Consider the following 12,204-nt stretch of genomic DNA (forward strand, 5'->3'; position numbering starts at 1 on the left):
GGGCTCAGTCAGGGGGCTGAACCTGCCTTCTGCCCCACCAGGACCTATTGGGTAAGAGCTGCACTCTGTGCACACTGAGGGCTTTCACTGGGGATTAGAGCTTGTCTGGGGATTGCTTTGAGCACGGTTATGCAGTCAGAGCCTATCACTGACATCCTGTCACTGACAGGTGCTATCACAATTCTCACACTATAACCCATCGCAGTTTTATATCAATAAAGAGAATTATTCTGTAAAGTCTGAGGGTGAGTCCTTCCCTCGTGCCAGGAGTCGCCAGCAGATAAAGAGGAAGATAAAGAGGAAGATAAAGAAAGAGGAAGAGCCCGTGCGGGGTCAGAAAGTGTGAAGATGTGCTGAGGGCTGTCCCTTGTGCTGCAATAACTCAGTGACATCCTCTCCAGCAGGACGCCTTGGGGAAGGCTCCCCCTAACGGGGCATGGGCACAAGGGCTCGGCTTTCCTGAGACAAAATAACACTGACAAATTAAATATCCCCACACTAACGGTAGAGAAAATCCCTTTCCAAGTGACAGATGTGGCTATAGCACTTGGGGACACGGGTTAATGCTGAGAGTGGCAGCTCTGGAGAGATGGTTGGACTCGACAGACTCAGGGAGCTTTTCCAGCAGCCTGTGCTGCACCACAGGGAGATGTGCCATTGGGGAAGGCTGGAGCCCCCTGCCCTGCATGGCTCAGCTTCCCCAGCCAGGCACAATAATACCTGCCACTTTCACCCTCTCCAGGTTCATTTCTGTTATAAATGTTTATTATAAAACTGGCTTTTTGCAGGATGTGTGCTGTATGATTAATAACGTTGTGGTAAGGATACAGGATATAAGGGATTTTTTTTTAATTTCTGCTATTAGTAAAGAAAATTAGGCATAGTGGTAGTAGTTGATATAAGTGTGCTTAAACTGTCTGTTTAGTCAGAATAACATCCAGTGAACATGTAAAGAAGACTCTGCTGTTGAGACAGCTCCTACAGCTGGGTGTAGGGGCATCTGTGGAGGGCAGGGAGAGGGAACTCTGCAGAGCTGAGATATTCTAGACACACGGGGGTTTATTGCAAGGGTTGTGGGTAAAAAGGGCTTTGCCTTCAGCCACCAGCCTGGGCTGGAGGGAACCCCAAAGAGAGAGGGAGAGAGAGAGGAAGGTGGCAGGGGTCAGAGAGCAGGGGGAAGAGAGCAAGATCCTTATTACAATCCATTCTATCTCCTTTTGTGATGAATATTCTAATTTACAGTGACCAACCAACACAAGACACAAAATCCTATAGAATCTCTATACAGCCTATAAGAACTACTACATCACCACACTGCATTATATTTTAAACTCTAAAAACTACTCTTTAGACTCTTTTATTTTGCTGCATTGACCTTTGGATCCCTCAGCCAGCAGAAGGGGATTGTTCAATCCAAAGGGATTCTCCTCCAGCTGGCTATATAGGGTTATATATAGGGTTATATATAGGGTTATATATAGGGCTATATATAGGGCTATATATAGGATTATATACTAACTAAGACTCAATAGCTACAACTCAAAGTAACCTTCCATTTCTATTTCGATTACAGGTTTCATGTTTTCAGAACCTTTTGCTGAGCAATCCTATTTATAAGGTTTCCCTGAGTCACCTCCCCAACACTGGGCACGGCAGAATACCCCGGCGGGGAGGGGCAGCCCCTTGTCCCGGAACAGGAGCCGCTGTTTCGGTGCTCAGAGGGACGGGACGGACCCGCAGCCACCAGAGGGGGCTCGGGGAAGGCACAACGAGCCAAACCGAGCGTCTCATTCCAAACCTGCAGCGGCTCCAGCTGGGAGGAAAGTACCCTCTTGCCTCCCGGAGGATTCGGGGTTAACCAGGGCATGCCAGACACTGAAATACTAAATATATGCTGTTTGTCCCCCCCTCTTTTCCCCTTTAAATATATCTTTAAATGCCCAGAGAATAAAAAAAAAAAAAAAAATTGTAATATTTCTTTTCTAATGTCTGTGACCTTGCACAAATCCCGTATTAGTGTGGAGGGAGAATTGCACAAAATTCTGATAAACCTTCCTGTCTTCTGAGCTTTTCAAGGAGGGTGGATTTGGTTTCATGAAGATTTCAGAAGTCCGTACTTTTTTTTTTTTTTTTTTTTCTTTTTTTTTTTTTTTTTTTTTTTTTTTTTTTTTTAATATTCCTCGTGGCAGGGCTAGAGAGTTTTCACAGACCTGCTGATGATTATTGCTTAATTCTTGCCTGGAGAAAAGGAGGCTCAGGGGGCACCTTGTGACTCTGCACAACTCCCTGACAGGAGGGGACAGCCAGGGGTGGGTCAGGCCCTGCTCCCAGGGAACAGGGACAGGAAACGGCATCAAGTTGTGCCCGAGGAAAGTTTCGGTTGGATATCAGTAAGAATTTCTTGCCAGGCATTGGAAGGGGCTGGTGGAATCCCATCGCAGAAGGCAGGACGTCCAGGGGAGGGCTGGCCGGGGCCCTCAGCGCTCTGGGCGGGGTGAACGGGCGGCGATCGGGGACAGAACGGCCCCGATAACGCCGAATGCCCCCGGTAACGCCGAACGGCCCCGGTAACGCCGCCCATCCTCTGCCCCGGTAACGCCGCCCGCCCTCAGCCCCCTCGGCGCTTCCGGGGCTCCGTCACCGCGGGTTGGGCGGGACCGGAGCCGCCCACCGCAAACCGCGCCCGCGCGCGGGGCCCGCCGGGAGTTGTAGTCCCGGTCGCGCCCAGGTGCGGCGCCGCGCGGGGACCGCCGGGAGGCGCGGCCGCCGCGGGGCAGGTGCGGCCGTGCCCCCCCTCCCGAACTACAAGTCCCGGGATGCCGCGGGGCGCGCACGGCGCGGGCGCGGCGGCGGCGGGGGCGTAGCGAAGCGAAGCGAAGATGGCGGCGGGGGCGCTGCGCCCCGCTCCGGGCTGAGCGCGGCGCGGCCCCGCGGCGGCCCCTCAGAGCGGCGGCGGCGATGTCCGAGCCGGAGCACCTGGGCGGGAAGCGGGCCGAGTCGGCGCGGCTGCGGCGGGCCGAGCAGCTGCGGCGCTGGAAAGGCTCCCTGACCGAGCAGGAGCCGGTGGCGGCGGGGGGCGGCCGCGGCCGGCATCGAGGAGCGGGGGGATCCCGCGTCCGCTTCGAGGAGGGCGCCGTGTTCCTGGCCGCCTGCTCCAGCGGGGACACCGAGGAGGTGAAGAGGCTGCTGGGCCGCGGAGCCCGCATCAACACCACCAATGTGGACGGGCTGACAGCTCTGCACCAGGTACCGGGGCCGGGGGGCGGCCTGGCGCTGTGCACGGCGGTGACACCGGGCCGGGGGCTCCGCGGGGCCTGCGGACCCGCCCGGGGCTGTCGGTAAACAAACAGCTCGGTAACGCTTTGATCCGGGCCCGTCCTGTGCCAGAGCACACACCGAGCTGCCTCCAGTCCGGTATGGGATGTACCGACTTCTCACTGGGTTATTAAATTGGTTAATTAGCAAAATAAAGCCACGGCTACGGGTCTGACCAAGCGACCAATTTATTAATTTTTTTTAAGCTTAGGATGTGATTGGGGTCTCCTGAAGCGCTGTTAAAATTTCCAGGCAGGACTGCGAGTTTTGCAAGGTCAGGGGTGTCTGGGCAGTTCTTGTGTTGGGTTTTATCAGAGTTGCCTTGAAACTCTCCAGAGCTCCTTGGCAGGGCACAGTGGCCGCATGGCCCATCGCAAACGTCGCTTCTATTAATACCCGGCCAAATGTGAAGATGGTACAAAGTGGTCGCAGGAATTGGCTGCGGAGCAGCAAAGCCTTGGCTGTCAATAAACATGTACCGTGTTCCATCCGTGGCTTTTGCTGCTCTGGGATAAATGAGCAGGAATGTCAGGGAGCCTGCAGAATTGTCCCCTGGAATATCGGGAAACCTGTTGCTGTCCAAGACTGATTGGGAATGTAGCAGAGCGTATGAAATCAGCGTCTCAGATTTGTACATCTGGTCAGTGAAATGGATCTGATTTGGAGCCAGGCCAGCTTTAGGAAAAAAAAAAATGATTCTTAGCTCGAGATAGTGTAGATTAAACATGTAATGCAGCAACAGGAGTGAGGGGGGAAAAAAGCACAGTTCAGGGATAACATCTGGAACTAATGTGTTTGTAAAGAATAATGAGTTAACAGCACAAACAGCAGGACAGTTCTTGGGTTAGTCAGGGTTTCTGCTTTGCTGGGCTGATGTCACAGGAGCATTTGGAACATGGACAGGGTGGTTCAGGAGCTCGCTGCTCCCGGCTCTTAGGGAGAAAGGGGCAGGGAAATTCATTCATTTTCATTTGGACTTCCAAAAATAAGTTGTGAAGCAAAGAGCCATGCAAGACTCTTACAGACTGCCAGGCTGAACAAGACTTCAACTGGCAAAAGCAGTGACCTTTTGTAATGGCTGGGCTTTTTCTTGGTTATTTGTGGAGTTTGGTGTAGCAACAGCAAATAAATTGCTGTTAGTAAATAAATATAAATAAATTGTGTTAGTAATCTCCAGTACAGCACATATACGTTTATTATCAAATAAGTGGTCCTGTAGACACTAGTAAGAACCAACTACTGGAAAGTATTTTTGACAGGCAGGAAGGCTGAATTTAAGGTGGATACATGATAGAGTTGGGATGATTTCACGAGGAGTTTCCAGCCAGGGTGGATTGATCCCCCAGAGGGTCTCTTGCTGCCGTGGGTAATGTGGAGTGTCTGGGCTCTGACAGGCAGTGACACTCCTGGAGACCACAGCAAGCCATGTATTGACAGGCAGGCTGCAAATTGAATTCTGTCTACGTAAAGGATACAGAATTGTGCCTTGGGAGCACAGGATAGGGTGACACTGACTGGTAACACCTTGGGCTTGGTGCTCGGATGAGTGAGCAGTGCAGCAGATGCTGGCAGCACCAGCCAGCTGCTTTTGGGAAGTGTTTCTTCACCAACTCAACAGAAAGGGAGGGTGACCTCACTGTGATTGGAATAAAAAAACTTTGTTCCAATGTCCTATGGATGTAATAACAGTTTTGCTGGAGAGCGACAAGATGTTCCTGCACACCCCAAATGGAGCAAATGGTGTTTTGTTAAAAGGTTTTGCTGTGCAAGTGTGTCCTGAGTTTGTACATCTCTGTCAGATGAAAATGTTTATTAATGTGGTTGAGGAGGTTGTTGTGAGTTCCCTGCTCTGAACCTGTCCAAGATTGATTTGTTTTCATGTTGCTTGAAGGATAATGCTGCCTGTGGTGAGGCCAGGTGGGGATCCCCAGATCCAGTTGACAACTGGAATGATGTATCTGTGAGGATATTTGAATAACTTCTCTTATTATTAGAAACACAATGTTAAATTACAGGGCAGGTGGTAGTGTCAGTGTGCTCTTGTTTAATACCTGTGCAACCAAATGGCCACTCACTGAGGAATGAAATCCTGCACATGGAGAAGAGATGGCTCTTAGGTAAAATAGGTTTTTTTTGTTAAAGAATTTAATGTATGAGACCTGCTCTGGATGAGCAATCAGGTCTTTTTTAGGTAATGGAAGGGTTAACCAAGTCAATTGACTTAATTTGTCAGAGTTGGCAGCTGCTCCCACAAAACCTAAGACCAATCTTACAAATTGGGTTAGTTTGTTTGGAGCTCAGGCTGGCCCCAAATATTGTGTGTGTGTGTTCACAGAGGCAAAATCACACTTGTTCTGGTGCCTGGGCCACTGTGGCTGAGCTCCATCGTGCACTTGCTGTGTGAGAAGCTGGCTTGGCTATTTATAACCACAAAGCTGTGTTTTGAAAATAACCTTTTTCAATTCCGAGTGATGCTGGTGAGCCTGCAGCCTGTGGAGGCTTCAGATGCTGCACAGACCTGCCTCCCTGCCCGTGTCTGGAGCCTGCAGGGTGGTTTTAGCTGTGCCTTGTCCAGCTCAGTGCCTGCAGAGTGCTGCTGGGTGAACATCAGTCCCATATTTTCAATTATTAACTTGCATTATATTCACTGGATTACGTTTGGCAATGGTTTTGTGTCTAATGCAGAATGGGAGATACTTGTTAAATGTGAGTGAACATTTAGAAATCACCAAGAAAACTGCTACAAGTTGGTGAATTGAGCTATTGATGGTAGTTGAACTTCTCTAATGTTTGCAGGCGGCGGGAAATGGGCATGAACTGCTCCTCTGTCTCCTGAGTGACAGATAAAACCAAAGAGTAAACTCGTATGAAAATTGAATCTTAAGGGAAAAACATTCTGCTGCTTCTAGCTGGGAAAGCATCTCCCAGTGTAATAATAGCAATGCTTGTTTGTCTTCAAGGACTCATTCACAAAGGATGACAGGCAGTGAGGATTGTTTATCCTCCGTCTGTCCTTTGATGATTTACTCTCTATTTCCCTTTGGCCTGTTCCAAGGAGAAGTTAGTTGCTCATGGAATAACTCCTGTGTCATTTACAGTGCTCTGCAGTGCCTTGGCAGTTTCTGTTGACTTTGTTTTCAGGTGCTGGGTGCCTGTGCTGCTTCCTTAATAGTCAGGTACTTTGTGCAGTGACTCTGGGTTAGGTGGAGGCTGTTTGTTATTCTCAGTTTGTTATTCCTCCTCCTGAGCCTGTAAAACTGCAGGCACGTCTGGTTGCTCCTCAGAGCTTTATAAGGCAGCATCTGTGTCAAAAGGTTTGGGCAATTTTCAGTTGCTGCTCGGCAGGTTTGCCATTTCCTCATCCAGGTTGTGTGCAGCCAGTAGAAAGCAGGAAGCAGCAGGATTTTTGGACAGTCCAGAAACCAGACAGAGGTAACAGGGAACTCTCTGCCCCATTACAGCAGTCTGGAGACTGTTGGAAAGGGCATTGATGTGCTAACACTGAACAAAATCTGAGAGCTGAGGGGAAGGAGGAAAGGATTCCCCACCACCTCCATGGTCAGCACTAAACCATGGCCCCAAGTGCCACAACTGAACACTTTCAGGGCTGGTGACTCCACCCTGTCACTGGGTGACCTGTGCCAGGGCCTCACCACCCTTTTGGCAAGAAATTTTCCATAAAATTCAACCTGAACCTCCCCTGGCCCAGCCTGAGGCTTTTCTATGTCACCCTGGGAGCAGAGCCCACCTCCCCTGGCTGTCCCCTCCTGTCAGGGACTTGTGCAGAGCCACAAGGTCCCCCTTATCCTCCTTTTCTCCAGGCTCAGCCCCTTCCCCAGCTCCCTCAGCCCCTGCTGGGGCTCCAGACCCTTTCCCCAGCTCCATTCCCTTCTCTGGACACAACATTTCTCAATCACCCAAAGGTAACAGCTGCTCTGTGCCCTGAAAGGTGAGGAGATAACACAACTTACAGTGGGATGACAACTCTGGAATTTATGTTCAGGTGCCCCATCTCTGGGGCAGCACAGCTGTGGTTTAAGGTAGTTCAGCTTCTGATCTTTAAGTTGGTGATGATAGCATCATAAATCAGCTGTAATTTTTAAGATTGGGTGGCTGCATTGCCTAAAAATATACATTCATTCCTGGAACAGGAGGTTATCTAAGGAGAGTCATACCTTTCCCACCACAATGTGCAGAGTTCCCTTCATGAAGGTGTTCTTCTGCCAGGAAAAATAAAGTTGAAAGCTTCTTGTGGCACATGTAACAGTGCTCATCAAAGTGAAATATGGCACTGTCAAAAATAGGGTTTATCACTGGGGTGAGTGAAATGGGGTTTGTGGGTTTCAGTTCTAAGTGGGAATTCAGCAGTGTGTGCCATCCCACAGGGCTCTGAATAGAGTGAGAGAGCTCGGGAGATGCCTACAATACACCAAGAATTTATGAGACAAAACAGTTAAAATCTGAAGTGCTGTTTTATCAACCTCTTGCTTTTATTCTCTTCCTTTTGGCTTTCTCAGTCTCTGTTTTGCCTCGATGTTTTCATCCAGGGTTCAATTGTCTTTCTCTTGCAATCTCTATTTCCAAGCAATGTCCTGAGTGGGCAGAATTAACTGTAGACTACACAAACTAACCTTGAGCTGCACTTAGAGCCTGGGAGAGCTGCTACTGCTGGCAGCAGGGCAGGAAACCTTCCTCTGCTTTGGCTTGGGGCAAACAGCTGGATGGTTTGGCTTCTGCAAACCGGCGACAACCACATCACTTACTCAGTACTGGGTGCCTGAGAGGAAACTCTTGCATTTTAGTAAGTAGATGGGTATTTGAGAGGGGAAATGTGCACCTTCATTGCTTCCTTCCTCAGCCTTTGTTTATCCTCCCCAGCCAGTCCATGTGTCAGGCTCTGCTGCTCCCCAGGAACACTGGGCAAGTTGGGATTTTCAGCAACAACTCCCTTCATGGCAGCAGTGGAAGTGCTGAGCCTGGTGCCTTAGTGCTGCCTGTGAAAGATTCTCTTCTCCACTAGAGCTGCTGGGCAGTCTGGGATTCTGGCCTCACATAGAAAAGCTCATTTGGAAGGCAAAGGTTTTTTAGGGAAAGCTTCTCGTGCCTAATGCATGCTGAAAGCTTTCTGACTTGTGCAGATGAAATTCTTGAGCCTGCATCAGAGGCGGAGACGAGTTTTCCATGCTGCATACTTGCCTGAATCAACATGGTTTGATAAGATTGGAAGGCAGCTCAGCAAAAGTGCAGGAATGAGGGATGAGTGCAGTGCCTGGACAGTCCCTGCTCCAGCAGCACAGGCTCCTGCAGCTCCTGCTGCCGTGGCTGGAAACATCCAGGCTTTGTGCTCAAGCATTTAGAACATTTATGTGCACAACTCTAACCTAGATGAAACTCTCATCATCCTGGCATTATTTTTTTTGCAATTTATAATGCTTTTTGCTTATTTAACAGGGAGTGTTGGCGCTGGGATCTGTTTCTATTTCAAACAGTTTCAGAAATTCAGAATTCAGACTTGGTACTGTGAGATGTCACAAGTGCTGTGTTTTGTAATGTACTGAGATAATAACTGACTAATACTAAAATATAGGACTTGTGAGTTGCTTTGCTGGCTCCCAGTTCAGGATTATTACATACCATCAGTCAGAAAGGCTTGTCAGACTGTGTATATCAGAGCAATCAGTTTTAAGAAGATTGGGAGAGGGGAATATTACATAAGAGGTTGTATAAATTGGTATCTTACTCTTTCTAAGTTTTGAATACAAATGAGGGCAGGTGGAGCATTAAATATTCTGAAACATGTTTTTTAAAAAGTTGTTTGTGCAGAGTGAAAAATGAAAGAGAAAGCCAGAGGCTTTGAGGGGAATGGCAGCCCCTGCTGTGCAGTGACAGGATCCCCAGCTGAGTGAGCCCTTTGACCTGGTGATGATGGTGTGGCCCCAGCAGGGTAAGGGTGCCCGGCATAAATCCTGGCCTCTGAGTCTGCAGTTTATTTTGAGCTGTCCTTGCAAAGGGAGGTGCCACAGCTGTCCCTGCAATCTCCTTTCTTGGCCTGCAGCAAACTGATCTGCACAGGGAGGAAAGGTGCAGCTTGCAGGAGGAGCTGGGCCTCAGCAGGAAAACTTCACTTGCTGAAAGGTTTGAGACCAGGCTGGACAGGGCTTTGAGCAGCCTGGTCTGGTGGAAGGTGTTCTGTCCTGGGCAGGGGGTTCAGTGAAATGCACTTTAAGGACTTAAACCTTCCAACCCAAACCAGTTTGTGATTCTGTGAATGAACAATTTGGTGGGGATTTAGGTGCCTGTTTTCATGGGGCTCATTTCAGCATAAATGGAGTTAAGAACAAGCTCAGGGGAGTATGGTCTGTCCAGGCCTGTGCAGAGATGTGTCAGGCTGCTGTGGACATGGAATGGGAGCAGTGGGACCCAGAGTATGGCTGGGAGATGAAGCTCCAACCTGCACAACTTCAGGGAGCCAAATTTTATTTCCTCCCTGCACTCCTGAGATGTCCCACCTCTTACTGTGGTGAAACCTTTCTTAAATACTTAATTCTTACAATGTTTTTCAGAGGAAATTTGCCTTTCTGCCTTTCCAGACTACTGAGCACAATCCCTCACACTGCAAACAGCCAGATCCCAGGAGCCAGGCTGCTCTTTTCACATCAAGCTGTTGACAATCAAGGACATCAAAATTCCTGATTTAGACACCTATGTAATTTCTCATGTCAGTTTTCAGTCATAATGATTATAATGTGCCGTGCTTCCAAGTGATCAGTATTTTAGAAAATACATCCACGTGTTCTCTCGTTAAATATTTTCCTGTTAAACACATTTTGGAAAAATCTGTCTCCTTCCAGCTTTAAACTCTAAGCTTAAATATAGGCTTTGCTGATCTGAAAACAACTAAAATAACTTAACAGTAAGTGGTATGATTTATTTTTCTTTGATGCCGAGTTGTTTGGGATTTCTGTAGCTTGTTTCCTGTGGCAGGACAAAACAGAACTCTCTTAACTTCCAGGAGTCTCAATGGAAATGTTTCTATAACACGATAATCTGACCTTGCAGGGGGACACAAGCAGCTTCACCGTTGCTTTTCCAGCATTGAGCCTTGCCCATAAATCTTTGTGAGATGTCCAGAATGCAGAGTGACCACCTGCCATTAGCTTTTAATGTGTCACTGCCTTTTCAGGGTAAAACTAAACGTGGCCCCCGTCGGATCCCCTGGGCCAGAGCATTGATTTGCCACAGTGATTGCTCACCATCCATTTCTGGAATCTCTCCCAAGCCATCTCCTATTTATAATCTGTGATTCCCTGCTCTATCAGTTAATGTGATTTCGTATCAGAGCCTGATGGTGTTTTATATCTGAAATAGTGCCATAGCAGCCAGTCCTGGTACAGCCTTGTCTAAACACCAGTGCTGGCTCACTGAGGGGATTCTGGCAGTGCTTTAGGGGAGTTTAGTGGTTTAGGGGGTGACTGTGTGTGGGCTCTGCCCAAACCCAGCTCGTGTCTGTTTAGTTTGGCCTGTAAATAGAGCAGCATCACTCAGAGGAATGTAAACCAGCATGAGGCTGGTAGGGAGCTGCTCCCAGTTCACCACATCAGCTTTGTGCTTCAGCTGGAGCATCCAGGGGTGCTGCTGGCTTCATTCTGGAGTCAAAGTATGGAGCATCTTCATCTTCCAGGAGTGAAATTCGTGTGGATTGTCAGCCTTACCCAAAACAACTGTTAATTATGAATTACCTTAAGTGACAGTTATAGAAAAAGTAGCTTTTTACACAGGCAGACAGCAATAGGGCAAGGGAGAAGAGTTTTAAGCTAAAAGTGAAGAGGTTTAGATGGGATAGGGGGCAAACAAATTCTTCCCTGTGAGGGTGGAGATGCCCTGGCACAGGTTGCCCAGATAAAGTGTGGCTGCCCCACTCCTGGAAGTGTTTATGGCCAGACTGAACAGGGCTTGGAGCAGCCTGGGATAGTGGAAGGTGTCCCTGGCCATGGCAGGGGACAGAGCTGGATGAGCTTTGAGTTCTGTTCAAACCCAAACCAGCCTGGACTCCTGTGATCTCTGACAATTTAATACTTTATGTGAGACTTGTAAATAGGGATTTCCCCCTTAGAGGATTGGTGGGACTGGGGAGCTCTGACCCAGCTGGCTCTAAATGCTGTGGCTTGATTTAATTGTTCTGATATACCCAAATATATAATGTGTATAAATACATATATATTTATATCATTGCTCAGTTACATCATTAGCAGAGACCCTGCCTGTGCCAACAAAAGTAATAAGAATATTTATCTTAAATACTGTCGTGGTACTGGAGGATGAAATGTTCTATATTTGTATCTAACAAGCCATTTTTTTGACTTCATTTGCTCTGTGGTTTCTGTAAGTGAGATGACATACTCAGCATAGACAGTTTTGTTGTTTTTGTGGAGCACAATTAAATCTGAGCAACTGGTTGCATTAACCATCACATGTGCAGGAAGGAGGTGCATGTCCTGAGCCTGGGCAGGAGTCTGGCAAACTTACACAGCAACCTCACCATCAGTTCCATGTGGATTTGTCTGTCAGCAGCAGTTCAGTTCTAAGGTGTGTTGTGGCCTCTTTTCTTTAGGGGCAGACACCAAATCAGAAGTGCTGCCAGGTCATGGCTCCCAAGAGAGATGGTGACTGTGGATTTCTGCTTTATTCCACCACTTTGGTCAATGTTTCTTCCCCATCCTGCAGCACACACATCAGTGGCTCCTAAGGTTGGATGTATTCTTTTATCCAACTTGGCTGTGTTAGTTTTATTAATGGGTTTAGCAATTCCTTCCAGGTGCTGAGGAATGCTCTTGCTGCCACAGCGTGCTGACTCTGTAGGAAATACTGCAAAGCTGAATAGACACTTTT

The 12,204-nt window shown here is 48.3% G+C and overlaps 1 protein-coding gene across 7 annotated transcripts in view; it reads left to right on the top strand.

Moving 5' to 3' along the window:
- The first annotated feature begins 2,612 nt into the window (after positions 1 to 2,612).
- Positions 2,613 to 12,204, top strand: part of PPP1R12B (protein phosphatase 1 regulatory subunit 12B) — a 77,260-nt gene continuing 67,668 nt past the window's right edge. For 4 of the 7 annotated variants that reach the window (XM_083878231.1, XM_083878230.1, XM_083878232.1 and 1 more), the window contains exon 1: positions 2,615 to 3,246. In XM_083878231.1, coding sequence (XP_083734357.1) covers positions 2,959 to 3,246 — 288 coding nt within the window. In that variant the 5' untranslated portion in view covers positions 2,615 to 2,958. Of the gene's footprint in view, positions 3,247 to 12,204 lie in introns of all 7 variants that reach the window. The other 3 variants (XM_083878229.1, XM_083878234.1, XM_083878233.1) reach the window with 3 other exon arrangements.

The sequence above is a fragment of the Zosterops lateralis genome (genome assembly GCF_965231275.1).
Source record: "Zosterops lateralis genome assembly, chromosome: 26".
In the NCBI taxonomy this organism is placed as follows: Eukaryota; Metazoa; Chordata; class Aves; order Passeriformes; family Zosteropidae; genus Zosterops; species Zosterops lateralis.